The sequence below is a fragment of the Leopardus geoffroyi genome, chromosome C3 (genome assembly GCF_018350155.1).
Source record: "Leopardus geoffroyi isolate Oge1 chromosome C3, O.geoffroyi_Oge1_pat1.0, whole genome shotgun sequence".
Lineage (NCBI taxonomy): Eukaryota > Metazoa > Chordata > Mammalia > Carnivora > Felidae > Leopardus > Leopardus geoffroyi.
The window spans coordinates 149699433-149723364 of record NC_059338.1 but is presented as its reverse complement, the minus strand read 5'-3'; the positions used below and the strand labels follow the sequence as shown (position 1 = coordinate 149723364).

At 41.6% G+C, this 23932-nt stretch overlaps 1 protein-coding gene across 5 annotated transcripts in view; it reads right to left on the bottom strand.

The window, feature by feature from the left end:
* Nucleotides 1-23932, bottom strand: part of PXDNL (peroxidasin like) — a 453359-nt gene that overhangs the window by 40627 nt on the left and 388800 nt on the right. For 4 of the 5 annotated variants that reach the window (XM_045455353.1, XM_045455351.1, XM_045455354.1 and 1 more), the window contains 2 exons: nt 8603-8717; nt 3660-3789 (listed from right to left, as the gene is read on the bottom strand). In XM_045455353.1, the coding sequence (XP_045311309.1) occupies nt 3660-3789; nt 8603-8717 (245 nt within the window). Of the gene's footprint in view, nt 1-1815; nt 2043-3659; nt 3790-8602; nt 8718-23932 lie in introns of those variants that run through there. The other variant, XM_045455355.1, reaches the window with a different exon arrangement.

Here is a 23932-nt window from a genome sequence, read left to right as displayed (position 1 = left end):
ACCAACAACGGAAACTGTCAAGACTGACACTTGACATAATGCACCTAGGGTTAGAAAGTAAAGGTCGAAACCCTTCGCTAATAATGAAGGTTGGAATCTTTTATCATAGGCAAGGGACAGGTCTCAAGAACAACAATAATCTCCTGTGTGATGAGTACCACTATGGACTACTGTTTCCATATCCTGTTTAATTACTTCTTCATTGTCTTCAATTTGACCAAGAAAAATACACATGACTTTATCTGGATGCTCATTTTTCATACATCAAAGCGTTTGAGTTTTGTTTTTTTATTTATTTACAGGATATATTGCATCCATGTTGACGGGCAATAGAAAAGCCACAAAGTTGCACACGCTGCGTCGTCAGAAATGTCTGTCTTTAGCGAAGAGGCTCACCTTCACCATTTCAACACTGAAACTCAGGTCTTTGTACAGTAATGACAGATGAGTAGCAAATCCCAAGGGCTTCTCTTCTCTGAAAATACGGCTTGCCCTCAGCACTCCTGTCTTCTTCCTGTCCACCTCTGAGTGCCTACTGCTCTGGTCCTAGGTGTAGCTGTAGACGCTCCTGAGAGCCACCCAGGAAATGGGTTCCATTTATCTGTGTTGCATTCTCAACTCTTCTCCTTGTCCAATCTCCTTTACACGGTCTGCATTGATTTCCCAATGCTGGTATTACGTCACAGTTGTTTCTTTATCCCATTTTTTTTTTAATTTTTTTTTTTAACGTTTTTATTTATTTTTGAGACAGAGAGAGACAGAGCATGAATGGGGGAGGGTCACAGAGAGAGGGAGACACAGAATCTGAAACAGGCTCCAGGCTCTGAGCTGTCAGCACAGAGCCCGACGCGGGGCTCGAACCCACGGACCGTGAGATCATGACCTGAGCCGAAGTCGGCCGCTTAACCGACCGAGCCACCCAGGCGCCCCTCTTTATCCCATTTTTGACCTGTGAAGATTTTGTTAGGCGTCATTCAGCGCGCGCACAGCTCGGTGCACCACTGCAACGTCTCCCCATCTGTAGAAGGGAAACCTCGGACTTCTAGAAGAGCTCTCAGGACCTTTTAACTGCCTCTTCCAGCCTTGTCCGGTCCTAACACACCCCTTGTATTCCTGATAGCTCTGACACTCTTTGCATTACAACAAAAAGACTGCTTTTCAACAAGCGCAGGAAAACCCTGGATGGCGAGTAACCTGTTCTGTGAGTGTTCCGCCAGAAGAGCAAACGCTTCTAATAAATTTTAACTCGATAAACGAGTGATGTCTTGCAACACGAGGAGTACGTGATGCCGAATGTCACATGATCACAACCGAACCCATGGTTCTTCTTGCTGGCTCGCCAGCTCTCTCTCTCTCTGACTGCGGGATTTTGGGGGATCATCACCCACGCTTGGAAGTTCAATCTCAGGCCGCGGTGTTTGTCAGTAATCAGTGATTTTTCAGAATCTTGGGATGTGCCCACAACTGGCATTAGTATATTTTTTGTCCCTTCAAAGGACCTATGGACAGTCCTTTGATTTTCCATACAAGAGTAAGCTTAGGAATACTCTGCTTCATCCTAGGTCAGGCTGACTCTTCAGTCAGACCCTTCCCTCTGCTGCCTGATTGTCAGTTACATTAAGTACAGTATATGACAAGAGTTGATTAATACTGTACTGTAGTCAACATTCGTGTGAGCGTATACAATGGCCCATTAGTGATAGTGAAAGTCGTCCCATGCAATAGCCCTCCTTTCTCTTGTCTCCCTCACACCAGCCATGAAGGTTTTCGAAGGTAAGTGCAGGTTAAGTTATTTTTCTTTACGTTTTGTATTTTCTTTATTATTTTGCGCTATATTGCAGTATTGTAATCATTTTTATGTGAATATTTTTGGGTTGTGGAATAAATCATCTGAGTTTCTATTACTTCTTACGGGGGCATTCGCTTTGATATTCAAGTGCTTTGGATCACAAACACGTTTCCAGAACGAATTATGCTGGCAAACCAAGGTTTTACTGTACTATGTGTCAGGCACAGAGAATCCAGCGGTGAGACCATCCCAGCTATTAAGAAATTTACAATGGAATGGAAGAGACACAGCAAATTAACAGGGAAAAACACTTTTTCTGGATAGATTTAGAGATAATGTGCGACCGCAGAGTGTTATTGGACACGTAGCAGGGCCAGCTACTGTAGTCTTAGGGTATCTGGGATGCTTCTAATCACTATAAAACATATCAAAGGTGTAATTATCACCAACAACGTGTAGATAAAATTGGACTGAAATGTTGCTTATGGATTCTACCTGTGTCTGCGAATCCCATAAAAGAGGTTTATGAAAAAAAGAATTTCCTACATAAATAAATGGACTAGTGTTTAAAATCAGCAGGGTCCACCTTCTGCAGCCCAGTGCTAAGGACTCTGTCCTGCCGTTATAATTTATCTCTTCTACGACACGTGAGCTCACTGCAAATGAAAGAGAGGTTCCCAGACTCAGTGATGTCCCAGAGTCCTAGATCCCCTCAACCAGGCCAAGATAGAATAACCTGAACCTTTAAGAATAACCTTCTAGAAACAATGCTCCACATCTTTCAGATTTATGTTCAGACTCAGATCGGACCCGTGACCGGACAAGTGGGCGTTCTGGTCACAAGGACGGGCACTGATGCGTAGGCAGAGCACTGATGCGGACCGTGGCTGCGGCCAGCCCCTCAGGGTGGCACACACAGCAAGCAGGTAATCTCCCATTTCTATGCGAGATGATATGTTTATGTTCACACGCAACAGTAATGCATTGAGAGGGTTACTGTTCGCAAAGTGCCCCTGCCATATAATCTCATACGATTCTCATTACATTCCTGAAAGTCCAGAGGCCGGACACTTGCTCTGAGTGGTTACATAAATTGCCCAGGTCACACAACTCGTAAAATCGGAAGTTCCTGGCAGCAGACCCTGGGTTCTTCTCACACCCCCCGCAGTGCTTTCTGCCTCAAGGCGCTGACGGTACAAAGGAAAGCATATACTAAAGCCAGTAACACTGAAGTCAAAGGAACAGCCAGCATGGCACCGTGCCTTGAAAGGGATCAGACTCCATGTCTGAATAAAACCATCGAATTGCCATTTCTATTCAAGCCAAATCTCTCATGGGTTCCTTCCCAAGTTTTAGGAGAAGTGAAATAAACCATCAGCCAGGACAACCGAGAAAATAAGCAAAAGTGCGGAGGCAGGTGGAAATTTCATTTTCAACAATCACTTTTTCAGGAAAGGAAAGCCAGACAAAGCAGTAATCCTTAAGAGGCTTGCTTGACTCCATTTCAAAAAAAAAAAAAAAATTATAAGAAAAGTACGCGTTGTGCCTGTTACAAATTACCTACATCCACAGAGATGAAGAGAGAATCAAACACAACTATTTAGGGATGCACTGAGCAGGAACAGAGCCCCCGGCACAGGAACCCTTGTGTGCGGAACACATTGGCATTTAGTAGACAGGATGTGGGTTTTACCCAAGTCCTCCTTCCCTGAATTCAACTATTACAAGGAAGCTCTCCACGTATATATGAACCCCGTTTTATTATCCCGGTATTGTGCTATATACTTACAGAGTTATTGGTCAGATTTTTTTTAATCTATTTATTCCAATCTATACAATAAGGGCGTATTATTTGGGCGTGGGAACATACCTGTTCTCTGAGAGCTTTGATGGTTTTTTGAATTTCTGCTGCAAAATTGCTGAAATCTTGGGCAAACTCTGTTTTTGCCAGAAACGTCACATTTCTACCATCGTCATCTACGGACAAGTGATCTTGTTGCCTGTGTGTACAAGAAGCAAATAAAACGCTGAAAAATAAAAGTTGCATGATAAAAAAAAAAAATCAACAAGTATTCCTCAGGCATTGGAATGTACATGGCATTGTCACTGCTGCTCTGTGTGACCATAAAAAGAAAAAGATGTGACTGGAATTAGAAATTAAAATTAAATGGCACTTAAGGAGACAATCCAGAGTGTCACATCTGCTTCACCTAGTTTACTTAAAATGATAAGGAAATGTTTCTTAGGAAATAAAGGGAATGCCATGAAGTATTACCTATCTATTTGACATATTATTTAGATCTCAAATGATGTCTTTTGCTAAAAATTGTTCATTTCATTTCACAGTGAAAGAGCAGTGACAAATTAAATATTATATATTATATAGCACCCAGGTGGGAAAGTTCCTTGCTCTATTATAAATTCATGGCAAGAACTAAATTAAGATAAGAATACCAGTCTGACAAAAATCTAATCTTAAACCAGATGCAAAATAGCTCAGTATTGTCGATAATAAAAGGAAATAAAAATTCTCGGGCTGAATTTAAATGATAATTCCTGGAGCTTAACTGAAGTTCTCAAAAGACAGAGGTAAATAATGAGTTTAGAAAATTGAAATGAAAGTTCCACCCATCTATGATTATGCTATCTTGTTAAAAATATTTATATATAAATTTGATTTACTTGACATGCTATGTCAAGTTTTCTTTTGTTTTTTCCAAATTTTGTTAAAAGTTGTTCCTTGTGAAGAAGTCGTTGTAACTTTCCAAACTGTTCCCCTTTGTTCTGCTTGATGTATGTCCTCTATTGTTGAGTAAGAAAATGGCTTGCCAGACATGTCCTATGAGCTTGTAAAACAATTCCTAAACCAAGGACACGTTACAGAGTTTTCATCAGAGGGAGAGAAGTTAGAAAAAGGTAGCACTGGGAAAGAACCGAAGTTACCACTGCCAGTTACGCTCAGTCACTAGATCAACTCTATGTCCCTTAAGACACTGACTTAGAGGTGCCACGAATCAATAAGGACCATACACCAGCTTTTACTATGATGCTGTGTTCAAATCAATTCAAGGGCACAAGTGCCGATATGGATGATATTAATGACAATGGATAATTTGAATTAAAATTATCTGAGATTTTTGTCTTCATAGTGCTCTCTCCTGTAAATCATCAGCGTCTAACCAGAGGGATTTAACCACAAAGAAGTCTGCATGATTGTCTAAAGGCATCACCAAGATCTAACGCGTTGAATGCAGGAACGTGGGGAGTAGCTGATATTGGCAAGACCGGATTTTACACAATCGGATGGTGTTTACAATGGAACAAGGATGTGGGGGGTGGGGGGTGGGTCATGTGACCGGCATTACACTACATAGATGTGGGGGTGCTTTCCAGCAAGGAGGCTGCTCACATTCTCTCAGAAAAGACTGGGTGACCAGCGAGCAGGAAATACAACATTTGTACGAGGAAGACAGAGAAGAAAGTAATGGCTTCTGCCTGGAGTAGGGGGTGTGGGTGAGTCACCGAGGCTAAATAAAGCAGACTGTAGTTCTTTACCCATTTCAGGGACCCTGCAGTTCTGATTGTTCTGCCCCGGAGGCCACATCATCACCTCAATCAAGGCACCCAGCGGTGCTAAGAGATACTTGAAATAACCTTGTTTTTCAGATGAGAATACTGTAGCTTAGAAGGTTGTTAACATGTCCATATTATACAGCTATTAAATTGCACAGCTAGATGCAAATCAGGATTTTTAGAAAGAAAATTTAAAAGTCCTTTCTTAACCACACATTTTAGGCCTGATTAGATTTGTTTCAGGCAATGTGGAAGGACGGAAAACAGACAAAGATACTAGCTGGGGAGATTATTGGTGGGCGGTGGTGGATGAACGAAAACATGGACAGTATGGATGTTGTTGTATTTTAAACTCCCGTTTTTAAATATTTTATGAAAGACAGAGAGAGAGAGAGAGAGAGAGAGAGCGCTAGCAAGTAGGGAAGGGGCAGAGAGAGAGGGAGTCTGAGCCTGGGGCCAGACACAGGGCTGGATCTCATGACCTGAGCCGAAATCATGAGCCAGATGCTTCACGACTAAGTCACCCAAGTGCCCCACTACATTTTCAATTCTTTTTTTATTTATTTATTTATTTATTTTTTCAACGTTTATTCATTTTTGGGACAGAGAGAGACAGAGCATGAACGGGGGAGGGGCAGAGAGAGAGGGAGACACAGAATCGGAAACAGGCTCCAGGCTCTGAGCCATCCGCCCAGAGCCCGACGCGGGGCTCGAACTCACGGACCGCGAGATCGTGACCTGGCTGAAGTCGGAAGCCCAACCGACTGCGCCACCCAGGCGCCCCCATTTTCAATTCTTATTAGAAGCATGAAATTCAGCATAGAGTTTGTGATGAAAGGAGAGTAATATTTGTCAAGTTAAAGTGATGCGAACTCATGAACAGCGTGTTGAAGCGAGGGAGGGTAAATGCAAGAAAGACGAATGTGCGGAGAAAAGCACAAGTGAAGTCATAGCCCGCGTGCTCTGTGCATGGCGATTGAGGGGATCTGGCCCTGTAGGAGCCGGTCAGCAAACTCGGCCGGGTTTCCCCTGGAACGCCCCCCCCCCACCTTCCGTCATACGAATGTCTTGTGCCCGAGCAGCACAGAACCACCTACGATGGGTCACTGAAGTACGTCGCTACAGGACAAAACAAAGCTGCTGTTATCTTTTTATTGTCATGTCAACGATAACTCCCAATTGCAAAGTGTGTGAGCGTAAAATACGGGAAGACTGGCAGGAGGCTGAAATTGAAATCGTCCAGTCTGTAGCCGAGTGACAAAAGGCCGCATGTGAGCGCAACTTCGACAAGGTCACCGTCATCTTAAGAGTGTGGATAATATCATACATTCAGTTATCACCTCCAAACAAGTGCAATGAATCTTTTCGAAGGACCTGGATGTGCCCGGGGCGGGGGAGAAGGGGGCAGAAGGCAGGTGCTGGCTGTGCTGTCCTTGCCACATACGTGTGGACGTGACCGTCAGAGCCACATCCCCATTGACATCTTGAAAGAAAAGAAAACCCGCCTGCAAATATGTGGGCCAACATCTATTTCCAAGTTTTCTCTGGTGAAGCATGTCATGCAGGAGAGTGAATTACAAAGCAAATGAAATGCTAAGTTACGCAACGGCCCAGTGACTGTTTTCTGCCACTTAAATTATTTACAGATGGTTCTCACTGGGGCTCCGGCTCCTGGTCAGCGGTCTAATTACCTTGCAAGAAGGGGCCCCAGGAACATATGGAATAGGTTTCCTTCCTTAGCCTGGAATTAAAGCCCTTTCTTTCTCTGCCTCCGTCTCCTTTTATAGAACATTCTTCCGGAATGCTCTTCATCCCTAAGCACTGAACACACTTGCTCGTTCAGACACGCCAGCCTTACCACTCTCCAAACACACACCTCACTTTTCTTTGCTCCCATGACTACGCTCACTGTTCTTCCACACTGGTAATCCCTAAACCTTCATCAAAACCTTAGTCGCTTTCTCAAGATACTGCCTCTGCCTAGGCTAAAGGCCCAGAAGAACTAACTACACCTTGTTCTGAACCACACGGCATCCGAATTCGATTTCGTATCAGTACCTGCACGAGCGCTTTGGTTCAATGAGTTACTGTTTGCGTAGTATTTAAAAGAATGTTCGGCATATAGTGAGCATTGGAACAGCATTTGCTATCCTGGCTTTTATGGAATGCGTATAAAACGCCACATCCCACATTACCATTAGGTGCTTCACATAGACGTATTCCCAACATAGCAATCCCAGAAAGTACTGCCCATTTTACAGTCGAGGAAGTGGAGATTCTGAAATTTTACATGACTTGGAATTATGTAGTGGAAACGCCATGAACCTGTGCCAGAATCTGAAGCCTTTACCCGTCTCTCTCATCAGATGACCCTGCCTCCCCTCCTAGACGGCAAATCTTACAAGACAGTAAGTAAATCTTACTTCACAAATCCCCACTTTAATTGAAGACAGGAACTTCAATGATGTACTTTGAATTTGGCTGAATTATAATACTTAGGAGGCTGCTATGAAGGACAAAGTTATTAGTGTGTGGTAACAACGTACCCCTCCTAGGGGGCTGTGAATTACAAAGGTTCTGTTTGTTTGTTGTTTTGGGTAATTTAATTACACAAGCATCTACTGATATTTACTCAGTGAAAAGGAGCTACTTGAATATATCCTGTTTCCGTGTTCAGAAGCTTCTGAGACAATGTGAGGAGAAACGTAAAGAAGTAACCATAGATGAAGCTCGTATATAAGTGTCACAAGACAAGTCCTAACAAATTTCAAAGTAACAAGATAGACATTTCCCGATTTCCCAAGAGTTCAAAAATATCCCATCTTGGTCACAAATTAAACCTTCCTTGCAACCGACTGTACATGAACTAAACTCAACTTAACTTGATAAACATTATTGCTTTTCTTACAAACAATATGCTGACTTTCTTATTTTCAAAAAGAATTTAAAACACAGCAATATCCATAATGCGATTTAAGGAATCAAAAATAACACTCACGATGTGCAATGTTCTGTACTTTGTTGAGAAGCATTTACTGCCAAGCCTGCCCTGGATATGATGTTCACAGCGAAAAGGGACCCATATTTATCACAAAATTTATTTTTTTGTCCATCTTCGTGTAAGTTATCCTGCATGTAAATGAGTCGACTGTGGTTCCTACAAAACCCCTCAAACTGTACATTTGTTTGAAGCAAATCTCTAGTAAACAGCCTAAAGAAATTAAATACTTCTGTACATACCCACGACTCAGATCACGTAAGTCCTTATCTTGCTCGTCAGGATAGCTGTATTGAGCAGAGCGTTTCTTTTGAGACTCTTGTGCGAATGCTCTCAACTGTCCTCTGCTCCTACAGCCTGTGGGGGAAAAGCATCCACATGAGCGTCGTGTGACATCGGCATCACCGTCCTGATTAGCACTTGAGCTGAGGAGGGGGGTGCAAGGCCCTTCAGTCAGTGGAGTATGGCCGAGGACACGGCTCACTGGAGGACTTGACAATGACGAAAGGAACAAAACTGCGGTAGACAGAATGCTTGAAATTCCGAGCCCTTCAAGTTACTTTATCTACCCTGCCTACCAACTCAAGACGAGTTTTTTTTAACATTTATTTATTTTTGAGACAAAGAGAGACAGAGCATGAACGGGGGAGGGGCAGAGAGAGAGGGAGACACAGAATCCGAAACAGGCTCCAGGCTCTGAGCTGTCAGCACAGAGCCCGACGCGGGGCTCGAACTCACGGACCGCGAGATCAGGACCTGAGCCAAAGTCGGACGCTTAACCGACTGAGCCACCCAGGCGCCCCAAGAGAGTTTTTTTTAAATGATCTTGACTGCACAACAAAGTGCACTGAGTTAACACGACTGGGCTGTACGCATAAAATGGTTAGTGAGCACGGGAGATTTCACGTTCTGTGTAGAAGTAATGGCGTTTTTCGCCACAATTGAAAAAATATAGGAGAACGGTATGAAAATTGTTATGTAAATAGGAAACGACAACAAAAAATGCCCTTTAAATTTCATCTGAAAATAGTTGGATTGGAAACTAGGTATATTGAGAAGAAGAAAAAACAACGATAGAAGAACCTACTTTTCCAGAGAGAAAAACTACTAAAGCTCAAAAAAAAAAAAAAAATAGAATAAAATAAAATAAACAAACAGATAAATAAAGGAATTTTTAATACTGGTGGAAAAACTAGATGGAAGAGGAACATGATAACTACCCCAGCGCATTTCACCATGCAGTTGAAACTAAAAGATTACACTGGGCAGCATAAATTGGAGGGGAACAAGGACTCACCCTGTAGCTTTTTGTGTTGGGCAGTTATCCAGTTATTTCTAAGGGAAGGGGGAGTAAAGACAACTTACAACTTCACCTTAAGTATATGAAAATTAAAATCAAGAGGAACGTGGCCCATGATAAATTGCTGAGCAAAGCTGAAGACTGAGTTTTTCAAACAACACAATAAACTGCAAATTCTGTAAAATTTGACACAAAATGAAAAAAAAAAGACTTCATTATACAGTACGAACTCACCAATATTAAAACATATAGAAAATAAACAAATGAAAACATGTCAAAATGGTAACACTGATGTGTCTAGAACAACTGGTTACAGTTTGTTATTTCTTTTTTCTTATTCTACCTCCTTTGTTTTTTCCCAGTTTTCAATGAGAAAGTCACTATTTATACAACTTAAAAACAGTAAACGCGGGGGTGCCTGGTGGCTCAGTCGGTTCGGTGTCCGACTTCAGTTCGTGGGTTCTAGCCCCACGTCGGGCTCTGTGTTGACAGCTCGAAGCCTGGAGCCGGCTTCAGATTCTCTGTCTCTGCCCCTCCCCCACCCATGCTCTGTCTCTCAAAAAATACACAAATGTTTAAAAACTTTTTTAAAAAACCAGTAAATGTAAGTAAGCAGAGAGAAATGGGTTATTCCAAAGTCTGAGTCACTTCAACGGGGGTGAGCCCCGGGACAGGAGGGAGACTTCAGACAATCAAGGAGGAACATGAAACTACAGAATCCCTGGGGACAGAGAAGTAGTCAAGAAGGGAGGTGTCTCTGGCAATGACAAACTACCTCAACTGGGCCGCTCTGCTGATCAACTGGTGGGAAATGCATGTTGCTGAAACCGTTTCTTATGTTACTTTTGAAACTACAGTATTCAGACGTTATACATAAAGCTATGCATTACACCAACAGATCTATACATGCTTATTTTTACACCACTGCCTCAACCTAGCACCTCATCAATAATCAGCAATCCATAAATATTTGCAGATCTAGGTGAGAAACAAAGAAATAGGAATGAGAACAAAAAGAACCCAGCTAAAAACATTAGGCTTAACTCATGTAATAAAACTTAGTTTTTCTCTTCCAGAACAATATATCATTTTTGGCAATGAATATTTAGGTAGAACTTCCTAAACGAAGGTATTACACTAAGCAATGCAGGGAAAATTGAAAGGAATAAGGTGTGGTTCTTAGTTTTGAAGAGTTTGCAAGTGGAAAAACATGGCATTTCCAGTCAAGCAAGTATCTCCCCTTCTAATTCTCATTAAAAAGGAAAAACTATAAAGAAAAGGGACTGCAGGTCAACTCACATTATCTATCGTCTTTCATTTTTTTTGGGGGGGGAGACAGAACTTCAGAATGTATTTTAAAGCACCAACAGAATATGCGAGGTCATATACATAAAACCCGAAGGCAAAGAGCGGTCTTTGTTATGTCAGGCATACAGCGCTGCACATGATGTGGACAGAAACACAGACAAGCACTCCCCCCACCCGTGTTTCACCAGAGAAGGAGCACTGAGAGTTTCTATCAGTGGAGGATTGGGTGGGCAACCCACTAGGGCTGCAATGACCATGCAGGTCTTTTAATGTGGCAGCTGTTTGAGTCCTGACATCTGTTTTTAAAAAATTCACTTTGGTATTATCCCTAGTTATATATAGCTGAAGAAGCAAAGCATCCTTGATTGCTGAGTATTTGGCTCTTGTGCAAACAACATCGGAATTTAAACAGTATGTTAATTTGGTAGATGCTTTGGTTTTACACCTCTGCTTATATACCTGATATAAATATGTATATACACTTGTTCGAACTCTGTTCTTAGGCTTGACATCAATTATTTGAAACTTTGTCATAACGTGTGGTGGATATTTTTATCCCTATTGTGACCTTGAGGAACCTAAGGCACAGAGAGGTTACACTACCTTCTCTGAGGTACTCCAGCTTTTACAGAAGAGGCAGGATTTGAATCCAGACATTTGGACTCAAAGGTCCAACCTTTTTTTTAAAAAAAAAAATTGTTTTAATGTTTCTTTTTGAGAGAGAGAGAGAGAGAGTATGAGCGGCGAAAGGGCAGGGAGACAGGGAGACACAGAATCTGAAGGAGGCTCTGAGCTATCAGTACAGAGCCCGATGCAGAGCTCAACCCCATGAACCGCGAGATCATGACCTGAGCCCAAGTCAGAAGCTTGACCAACTGCGCCTCCCAGGCGCCCCTCAAAAGTCCAAACTCTTAACTGCTACACTATACCAAAGAATGAGAAATATACAAATAACAAGATTAAAACTCTTAGATATGTTTGTGCGACTTCAAAATAATGGTACCATTCTTTGTTAACGAAATGAATGGATAGATGAATGGATGGATGAATGAATAGGGCTAGTTAATGACTTGAATTCAAATTGGCTCAAAAGTATTGTCAAATTTCTAGTCTACATATGACTTGGGGGTGGGGCACAAATAAACACAGCAGCTCCTGCTTCAGGAATCGCATCAGGAAGTGTGGACGAAGACCAAGCAACATGGCTCGTTTCCAAGAAGCTTCAGGCCACGTGTGTGTGCGCCAGTAGGTGGAACTTCCCATTGGGCACAGGCTTCGCTGTCCTCCCCAACCCATCCCATAGCCTGTGTCCTATGAATGAAGGCCTAGATCTTTACTGAACCAAAAGAAATCCTTCCCTGTGTGCACATCCTCCTCTCTCTTCATTTCTCTCAACGGCGCCATTGGTGGCTCGCCACCCAGCGCCAACTTTATTTGATCTCACCCGAGTAACAAACACCACAGGTATCGTGTCACCATCTCTAAGAAGCCTTTCTTGAACTGCTAAGACCAGGTGAGATGGAAATTCATCACCTTCTCTTAACGCTCTGCACACACCTATCTACCACTCTCCGTTGGTTCAGAAGATATCAGAGAGGAGGGCTCTGTCCTACCGGCCAGTTTATCCTCAACACGTAGTACAGCACCTGCACATGATACATACTCAATAAATATTTGAATCAATGAATGAATGAATGAATGAAATCGAAGACGACGAACCATTATTTTTAAATATCCAGTTTCTTGTCATTTTCTGTGTTTAAGAGTTTGATTGCAAGAATCAAACTGTCTGGCTTTGTACCACGTCTTCCACATTTCAATTATATTACTTTCGATAAGCAATTTGAACTTGCTGACTCTGCTCTCATCAGTATAGAGCTCGGTAACACAATTTATCCCATGGACTTGGTGAGAGTATTAAATGAGCTAAGAGGAGCAAAGCACTCGGCAAGAATGCCAGGCACAGAGGAAGCTCAAACATGGCCCTTATTTCTGGAATAAATTTTAGAGAATAAGATAAGTGAGTTATTTAGTTCATAAACAACTTTTGCATAATGTCAGAGTTATAAATGTTTTTCTTCATAAGCATACAACTGGCATTCAAAAAATGTCCTTGAATGAATTAAAACTTAATGTGTTTGTAGGCAGATTTTTTTTTTCAAGGCAATTCCAAGTGAGTTTAAAAAACAATCCCCCCCCCCAAATCATTGGTAAAAACACTTCAGGATTTTTTTTCTTTGTAGTGAAAAACAGCACAGAACAATTTGCTGAATTTGTACAAAAGCAACAATTTGCTATTTAAATGCACCATCAAATTAAACGAGTAGAAACATGGTGTTAGTCTTCTTGGCAGTGAGTACTGAGAAAAGGAAAGTTTATTTCAATAGGCATGCAGAGTCTAATAATGTCCCTAAGAGTCATATCCGAACTTAGACCCCATCTAGTCTGGCCCAGAGGTGGACACATGGTAAGGAGACATGTCAGGACAAGGGGTATAGACACTGATGATTAATTTAATGAAGTCAGAGGATTCAGCATGATGCCTTAGGAACAGGCCTGGATATTCTCACTCTTTGGAGGGGACGGACATTCCTTGATGGGTGAACAAATAAAATTCAAGTAGGGGAAGTGAAGCCACCGTGATTCAGGCAGTCACACATGTTTCCGTGAATTGATCAAAACCCTGCAACTCTGGAATATCGGTGTCCTGATGCTGCATTATGCATATTAAAAATATGTCAATGATGACAGCCTTAAAAACTGGCAAAAATATGTAACACTGTTTTAAGTTATCTTCGGCACTTGTTTCTTTACATTTTAGCACTTGCCATTTGCTGGCGAGAAGAGAAAAAGGAAAAAAAGGTACAGACAGAAACTTAAAGATACATAATAAAGACGACGATCAATTTTGGGGGGAGTTTGAGAACAACTCTACTCAACGCTGTGGTTTTATACTGTATTTATATAATACAACAGCCAACTTTAATTCCTAGCTCCTGGTTCCTATGAAGGAACCAAGTATGTGAACATTTCCTATCTTTAGATGGTGTTTCATCTGAATTAGTGAGCAATACTGAACTTTCCCAATTGTTTTGAAGGGAGGGGTCACAGCAGAAAACCATAGATATTTCTTCATACTCTTATCAGCATTCCATTTTCTTTTCACCTTACAACTGTATCAATTGTCTATTGCAGTGTAACAAGTTACCACGCATTGGCTTCAAACAACAGAAAGGCATTTTTTCTGGATTGAACGATGCTCCCCCTGAATTCATATGTTGAAGTCCTAACCCATAATCCCCCGTACCTCCGACTGCAACCCTATTTGGCCAAAGGGCCACTGCAGATGTAATTAGTTAAGAAGAACTCACACTGACAGAGGGTGGGTCCTAATCCCGTGTGCCCGGTGTCCTTACACAAAGGGGAAGCTTGGACACAGATACACAGGTGGAAACCCATGTGAAGATGAATGCAGAATTTGGGGTGAATCAGGAGACGCCAAGTAATGTCAATGCCAGCAACCACGGGAAGCCGGGGGACAGGCAGAGAACAGAGTCTCCTTCACGTCCTGTAATCAATTCTACAATTCTTCTGACCTCCAAAATGGTAACACAAGGAATGTCTGCTGTTCAAGCCACCCAGCCGGGGGTATCTCATTATGGCAGCCTTAGAAAACTAAAGTGTTCCCTTATTTAAAATATTAATTTATTATTAAAGCATTAAATATTCCACCTAATTTTCATTACCTTCTTGACAAACTATCTGTTCAAATGAATTTAAAAATGCCTAAGTAACAATTGTATTTAATTTTTTTTTTAGTGTTTATCTATTCTTGAGAGACAGAGAGTGAACTGGGAAGGGGAAGAGAGAGGGAGACACAGAAACAGAAGCAGGCTCCAGGCTCCGAGCCGTCAGCACAGAGCCCGGCGCGGGGCTCGAACTCACGAACCGCGAGATCATGACCTGAGCCAAAGTCGGCCGCCCAACCGACTGAGCCACCCAGGTGCCCCAGATGTTACCTCTTATAAATTGATCTCCTCAATAATATTCAAATCCAATTCCTTTAAAGTGTGCTAAACAGATGCTAAGGTATTTCACACATTAGCATTTCTAACTGTGACACTTATAGATTGTTAAATAAAAGTAAACCTAGTTTCCACCAATGCTTTCTTCCTTAAATTCAACTTTTTAAAATATTGTTATTGCCACTCATGTTTCTATCTTTTCATGTGCCTGACTTACTTTACCTATGCTTTTATATACATGCTAAATATTTGGCTTATGTATGTGTCTTGTAATGATGTAGAGTTAAAATTGCTTTTGGATACAGCTAAGAATTTTCTCCTTTTAATAATTCTCTTAGTACACTGAAACTTCAGCTACATGTGAGTCTTACTAGCTTTCTTTAATTTTTGCTTATGGTTCGTCAGTGTTTCCTTTAGTTTCTACGTTGTTGATTTTATTCCCCTAGTGATCTGCCAAGGATACATCCTTCGTTACTGGTAAGTAACTTAACACTTCATGGGACCACACTTCACTATCAGTGTCAATACTTAAACAACACTAATAATTCTAAATATAACGAAGATTTTTTTTTTTAATTTTACAGTAATCCTAAACGGGACTTGGTTACCAGAAACACAAATTTTGGGGGTTAAGAGGCCTTTCCCTAACTTAAACAACTTAATGGAACCATGCTTATTTAACAACCTACTTCTGATAGAAGACTTTTTTCCCCACTGGGATGTCACAGATTGTCAATAAATGGAGAAGGCTGCATTTGGAAGGGAACTCAATATCGTCAGAACTTACGAGATGTCATTTTCCAGGGAACACCTCACGCCGTAAAGTCAATAGTATCAGTAGAATTGGATTCATTAACTGTATCCCCACTGGAACACATCATATTTTGTGTCATTTCAGGGCTGCTCAGAGCAACTTAATCCCGCTCATGAGGTTTGTTCTTCACCTCGAGGTCAACACGCTTTTCATAGGAAAGACTGCACCAGCAGAGCCAAGGAGAGGGGGGAGATGTCCCAAGGCACGCTACTAGAAACAGCAACAACTTTCAAAGACAATCCTGAGAACGCTGTTGCAAATTAATTAGTTCATTAAAGCTTTATAGGAGTTGCTGAAATCTTACTTCTTTAGCAACACTTTGAAGGCTTTTTGTAAGTTAAGCATGAAACAGCCATAACGTCATGAAATATTATGGTAATAAAATCAGTCTCTTATGGAAGAAATTAAACTTTCATTAGTTTACAAACATAAGCACAATTTATTTGAACTAAAGTCAAGAGTAAACATAAATATATTTACATTTGTATGTAAAATACACTGTATTTAAAATTACTTGATGCTTTAAAGACAGAACTTAACGTAAACGATGCAGCTGGAAACTGCAAAGACCAGATGGTTCCATAAATCCCAGGAGAAAATATACATCTGTTGGCTCTTTGTGAAATTGTTTTATTTCAAAGAAGTTTTATTTAGTCAAGTGGCATGGTGTCTTAATACATCACCTGCATTAGATGTTATTTTTAATTTCTAAAATGAGTGGGGAATAAATCATTTTCTGTTTGATACTTAAGGAAATGTTTTATGCTCTATGTAAAATCCATTTTATCAGTACAGTGAGATTTATTTGATTTATGGCACAAACAAATGGCCAATTATACAGTCTGCTGAAATACGTAGGCTGGCAATAAGGACTTGTGAATACTGCTATTTGCATCTGTGAGGTCTATAATATTATGCAAAGGCTCTTGATCTATTGATTAAATGATACTAAAAATTAGTTTAAATTGATGGTAGAATGTCAAGAGTGTTGCATTTACAATGTTAGTACAGGATTCTAAAAAGGAAGGGCATCCAGCTAAAGAAAAGTTCCTATATTTACTACGGGTAAAAGGGACTTACAGAAAGTAGAGAGAAAACAAAACGAGCTATGACATTACAAGGTAAGAAAAGGAGAAACCAAAACAAAACTTGAACCTGAACCTGAGATCTGTGTTCTATCCCGAGCTGTGCTAATAAATAACGAGGGCAGGTTCCGCGGATGTTTGCAATGTTTGCTTCCTCATCTCAAAATGAAGTGGCATATATATATATATATATATATATATATATATATATATATGCTTTAAGTTTATTCATTTCTGAGAGAGAGAGAGAGAGAGAGAGACAGAGCATGAGCGGGGAGGGGCAGACAGAGAGGGAGACACAGAATTGGAAGCAGGCTCCAGGCTCCGAGCTGTCAGCACAGAGCCGGAACTCACAAGTTGTGAGATCACGACCTGAGCTGAAGTTGGATGCATAACCAACTGAGCCACCCAGGCGTCCCATGTCTCTTGGTTTTTTCAAATCAGATGATCTCTCAGGTTATCTCTAGCTCTGAAGACCTATAACTAAGATAACTAAGGGATAAAAAGAACGTAGAAATATGTGAAATGCTTTGTGCTTTATAAATTATGTTAAGTGTTATATTAAATTTCAATGAAAATCTAAGAAATCTTGCATTATCTTACGTGCTGGTAAAATAAGTCTGTTGACCTTTTCTTTTTAATTTTTTTTTTAACATTTATTTATTTTTGAGATGGAGAGAGACAGAGCATGAACGGGGGAGGGTCAGAGAGAGAGGGAGACACGGAATCTGAAACAGGCTCCAGGCTCTGAGCTGTCAGCACAGAGCCCAGCATGGGGCTCGAACTCACGGACTGCAAGATCATGGCCTGAGCCGAAGTCGGACGCTTAACCGACTGAGCCACCCAGGCGCCCCTTAACTTTCTTTTTTTTAATGTTTATTTTTTTATTTATTTTTGAGAGAGAGAGAGAGATAGAAAATGAGTAGGGGAGGGGCAGAGAGAGAGGGAGACAGAGAGAATCCCAAGCAGGCTCCACGCTGTCAGCACAGAGCCCAGTGCGGAGCTTGAAGCCATAAACCATGAGATCAAGACCTGAGGGGAAAACAAGAATGAGACACTTAACTGATGGAGCCACCCAAGCATCCCAAGATTTGTAACTTTCTTATTAAATTTATTCATTCTGTCGTTGGCTAATCTTGATTGCTATGATCTTTTGATAATTAGAAGTTTAGCAATTCCCTTGCAAGGTTTCCGTGATTCTCAGTCCTTCAAATCAAATCAAATCAAATCAAATCAAATCAATTAATACTTTGAATATGTGCTCCTTATAAGATAACTTCCACAGCTAAGGCTCTGTTCTGGACCTCTCTTTGTTCCTCATGTTTTTCTCCATATTTTTGGTAAGAACTTACTGTTTTCTAGCTCATACCTATGGCATCGAACTCCTACTTTCCTGCTGGCTGAAGTAAAAGTAACACCAAATCAAGCAATTTATGCATCTGATAATTGTCTCCACAAACTGGCCTGATGTTTATATACACTCTGAATCAACCTATTAAGTTGTTTTGACATAACACAGACATACGTGTCTATAGACAGGACATGTCTGAATAGCATTTTTCTCACGTACTCAGAAAAAGAGAAACCTCACGAACAGTAGGTACAATAATCTTTACGAGAATCTTCCATGATTTGAATTAGAATATTATTTCTTTACTCCATACCAATAGTAATCATTCCAGAGTGCTAGATTTAAAGACTAACTCATAAGCATCCTAGTTTTCTGCTGTATCCCTTGTACCAAACACATGCATCTTGTTATCAGAACCAGCCTATGCCTCCCATGTTGTCTTCCTCATTCTCCCACATTCTCTGATACTAACAGCAGCGGCTGTTCAAACTACGGGCTCCTTGAGTGACTGGTTCCTGAAGGAGATCATCCTGATAGACGGCATCCAATTGTCTTTAGATACTTTCAAATAAATCAGTTCACACATATTTAGCTGGTGTTTGCTCATATTGACAGAATCAGAGTCAACAGAGCGGATGGTTTAAACCTATGTGTCAAATAAACTGGGCAGAGAAATAAACCCATAAGGCAGAGAAGCTGGGCAGAGAAAGAAACCCACAAGGCAAAAGGCAGAAAGTAGGCAATGACGAAATGGAACAAACAAGATGTCTAGGCAAGTTTTCCTGGTGTCCCTAAGTTTTTGGAGTTTAGCTGTGTGATTTTTGTTTTTAAACAGAGGGATGTAGGGATTTATTTTGGGTCTGGAAGGAAACGGATCAGATCAGGGGTACCTGGGTGGCTCAGTCAGTTAAGCATCTTACTTCAGCTCAGGTCATGATCTCATGGTTTGTGAGTTCGAGCCCCACATCGGGCTCTGTGTGGACAGCTCAGAACCTGGAGCCTGCTTCCGATTCTGTGCCTTCCTCTCTCTCTGTCCTCCCTTGCTCATGCTCTGTATCTCTCTCTCTCAAATGTAAATAAACATTAAAAATTCAAAAATAAATTAAAAATAAAGAATTTGATAAATTATAATAGGGTTCTTAGAAAATAACTAACTTGCAAAATCAGAATATTGAAGCAACTGCAAACCATGCAACATGAAGAACATGGGGAGTCTAGGGATGTCTACTTAATGAACAGATGTACTGCAGAAAAAATAATCATCTTTAACAGATAGATGTCATATCCCAAGTTTCTCCACAAGGAAACAAAATGACCAAATAGAAACCTGTGAGAAGTTTGATCTGACTACAATATTAAAATTGAATCCTAATAAGTCCTCTTTAAATGAAACAGTCTCTTAAAACAGGCTTAGAGACCGTGGGATTTACATCTGCCCAGACAATGGGACAGGAGAGAGCACGAAGGACATAGTAAACAGTTAAAATGTGTTTTGCTTTTTCCTTGTGGTAACCCCTGAGTTTCTACATAAGAAGGCTTTTCATCTTCAAAGACACCAGGGTTTTGTAACTGAGTTTCAGGTCCCACCTTAGGTTCAGATCAAAACTAGCCTTCTCACAGCTTGCTTCAGTATGTTTTTAGCCCACACCAAAGTGTGCATAAAATGATTAAACAGGAACCTCCACGACCTTCAGCAACCACATCTGCTGGTTAACGCTGTCACATAGGACAGCTCATGAACCCATGCCTCCCCCAGAGAGCTTAGACCTTGATCAGAAGGTCTGGCTCAACAAAAGGCAAGAAGAAACGTGCCTACCTGGCCCCCTGGAGGATGCCCTAGGAACTGCAGGGATTCCCGCCGGGGCACGAGGCGCGGGGCATGGGGCACGAGGGGTGCAGGCCAATGCATGCACCAGGGCCGGCAGAGGGCCGCGCTGAGGCCCTGAGAAAGGGCAAGGCCATGTCCTCCTAAGGGGTCCCTGGCATCTGGGGAGCTGTCCAGCCTGGGAAGAGAACTGGGCAGCTCAGCTCTGGAAGGACCTGACATGGAGATTTCTGTGGCTTCCCTGATAGCTTCTGCCCCTTCTGCTGGGGATCTCCACTTCTCAGAAGGTGGAGACCATCATGGGGAGATGGGCTGCCTTCCTGGAGCTTGGGAGAGGCTGATCACCTTCTGCAAGGTTTTTTGGCCATGGAGGTAATGTCAGCAACCGGACCTGACCCCCCATGATCCAAGAGAGGAAAAGTAAGTGTCCCTTCCAGGAACCACAGAGCCAAGGCAAGAATGGGAGACGATACACCCACGGGTCAGAAGAGACAGAGAATCAGGGTGAAGGAATTGAAGGCAGGGCAAATGATGCGGAGAAAAGCTTCCTAAAGCTTAATTAGATGATGTTGGAACTAAGAAAGTAAAGAGCAATTTAAAGGGAGGATAGTTCCTGCTGAGACTGAACTTAATGAATTTGATATCAGTGGTCATATGCAAAAAATACATCAGAACATTTAGCAAAATATAAGAGGTTGAAATAGGAAGGATAAGAAAAAAGATTTGGAGGGTAAATTGTGCAGGCCTGACGCCCAAGGATATTTCGAAAGAAAAAATATATTTTATACAATATTTAAGGAATATATATATATATATGTAGTAACTAAGGAATATGAGATTCACACTTCCCTTTGTCGAAGAAACTGCTCACTAAGTTTGAGACTGAGTTGATAAGAAAAACTACATCTAGGCAGAGCGCCTGGGTGGCTCAGTCGGTTAAGCATCCAACTTCGGCTCGGGTCATGATCTCACGGTCCGTGATTTCGAGCCTTGCGTGGGGCTCCGTGCTGATGGCTTTGAGCCTGGAGCCTGCTTCCCATTCTGTGTCTTCCTCTCTCTCTGCCCCTCCCCCACTCATGCTCTGTCTCTCCCCGTCTCTTAAAAATGAGTAAATGTTAAAAAAAATGTTTTTTAATTTAAAAAACATATATCCTTTAACAAAGCAACTTTACTTTTTTGTATATAATCCAGCCTGGGGGAATATCAGCGTTGGTATTTAAATGGCTACATAAATGTTGACATATGCAAATATGCCCATTAATGACTTAGGGATATTGATACAATGGTGGGAAACAAACCCAAATGTATGACATAATATGACAAATGACATGCAAACTGAAAATGAAATGCAACTTGATACCCTGAGTTACTGCACCACTTCATAGCCTACACAAACGCACAGCGTCACAGCTCTCTAAGTGACATTCAAGTCCCGCGTCCATCTTTTAGGTCTTATGCCTTCTACCTACAAAGAATAATAATATATAGTTATCTAAACCTCAAGTGCATTTACATTATTACTGTTTTGGAATGTGTTTGTGCATTTAGGACAGGAACAATTTCCCCATGATTTTTTTTTTTTTTTTTTTTTTTGGTAGTTAAATTCAAATTTGCAACTTTGGATAATCAGTATTCACCAGTAAGCCACTATTTATGGGCAACAGAAGCAAAGAAATCGTCTTGAAAAAAATTTCTTCTTCAAAAGAAATACATACAGTTTACTTGAGGGTGAGTTTGATAATACCTTTTTTTAATAAAGATAAACCACTAAGATTGCCTGGAGCGGCTGTTCAAACCCCAAACAGGGCTCCGTTTTTCTCTAGGACAACGTCGGTTAAAACAATTAAATCACTTAAGCACCCTTACTGTATTCATCTTAATCTGAGAATGAGAGAATCAGAGAAGAGTGAAGAATTCTTCAACAGGAATGAGAGCACAAGTAAGACAAGTATAATGATTAGTATAAATAGTGATTTCTAGGTCCTCTCATACATCCTCTCAATACATCCACTAAAGCTTTGGGAAAGTAACAACTTGAGGTCTGAGCTGGGGACACAATGTGGCTGATACATTTCTGGCCCCAGTTAACGCAGACCACTACAATGTCTGACCTCAGGAAAAGGACACAGCAACAATCTACAAAACAACTCTCAGTGATTTGAATCATTATATCTGCCTCTAAACACTTGGATGCTGCTGTTAATTGGGAGATACAAGAAGCTTACGCCATAAATAAGGGGTCCACTTTTGAGCAGTTGCCAAATGACTTTATTTAAAGTCTCTCATTTTAAAGAACGTCTTTTAATTAGTTTTTCTGGGGGAAAAATATGCTTGTGGGTCAAAAACGCAAGGAGATATAAAATCTGCATCTACTTACAAGGGTCCTCACGACAAACACGTTGAGATTCCTCACGCGATGATTTATGTGTCTGCTTAGGTGATTTTGCTCCTGAAATGACTTCTCACCATTGTGGAGGGAAGAGGTGTGTTACCATGTGGCCACGCGTGGTTTTAAGAATGACAGTGCCATTAAGGGCGCCTGGGTGGCTCGGGGGCTCAGGCATCTGACCAGCTCAGGTCATGATCTCTTGGTCCGCGGGTTCGAGCCCGCGTCGGGCTCTTGTGCTGACAGCTCAGAGCCTGGAGCCTCCTTTGGAATCTGCGTCTCCCTCTCTCTCTGCCCCTCCCCTGCTCACCCTCTGTCTCTGTCTCTCTCAGAAATAAACAAACATTAAAAAAATGTTTTTACATGACAGTGCCATAAAAGAAGATACATCATTTTTCAATCCAACTTCTTGATAGATATTTGCTACTGGTTAATTAATTTCCAGGTATTTTTGAGACGTTATCAGAGAAACAGCATTCTTACTATGACTTAAGACCACAAATTAGGATCTTTTTTATGTTAAAAAAAATTTTTTTTTTGAGAGAGAGAGAGAGAAAGTGTATGAGCGCACACGCAAGCGGTGGGGAGGGTCAGAGGGAGAGAGGGAGAATCTTAAGCAGGCTCCACCGGTTCAGGGTTCCATCTCTTGACCCTTAGATCATGACCTAAACCGAAATCAAGAGTTGGACGCTTAACTGAGTCACCCAGGCACCCCAGGATCTTAATAATAAGAGTGCTTCACACACTCAAGATTCTCTCCTCCCCTTGTCTGTTAAATCTTTGCATTGCATTTTCCCTAACAAATGTTGCCAGCAAGAAACGCATTACTATTTAAGTAACGAGAGGAGCTCTCCTCTTGGTCCTGAGATGTATGAACTTGGTCCACTGGAGCCACAGGGCCGAAGGAAAGGGAGGGTGGAAGAGGCGGGGAGCCCTCATTTGGTGCCCGCCCACAGTCTGTGCTGTGCTCTTGTCCCACGGGTGCTCCAAGGAGACGGTGCTCACAGAGAAAAGAGCTGAGGCCTTCAGGTTGGCCATATATAGGTTTAAATCCCAGCTGGGGGACCTCAGACTCTGTCTTTAGCATCCAGGAGCCTCATTTTCCTCCTTTGTGAAGTGGGGATAATGACACTCACCTTGAAAGACTCACCAAGATTATGAGGTAGGTAGGTGTTATGTATGAATCACCTAACACGGGGCTGGAGGTATGAGAATCTAGAAAAAGCACATGTGGGCATAATGGGACCACAGCTTTTGCTTCCTGGACTTGAGTCATCGCTTCCATCCAGAGCACAGCTATTTTCACCGTGGCCCACACCCTGCCATGCCATCTATTTTTTTCCTCTGTTCAGTGGGCTCAGTGCCCAGTCTGAAGACAGAGGAAAAGCAAGAGGAGTGTTACTACTTGCCATTCATCTTGTCGTGCACGTTGCCTCCCTGCGTCCCATGTTTTGGAGAGCCGGAAATATTTCATTATG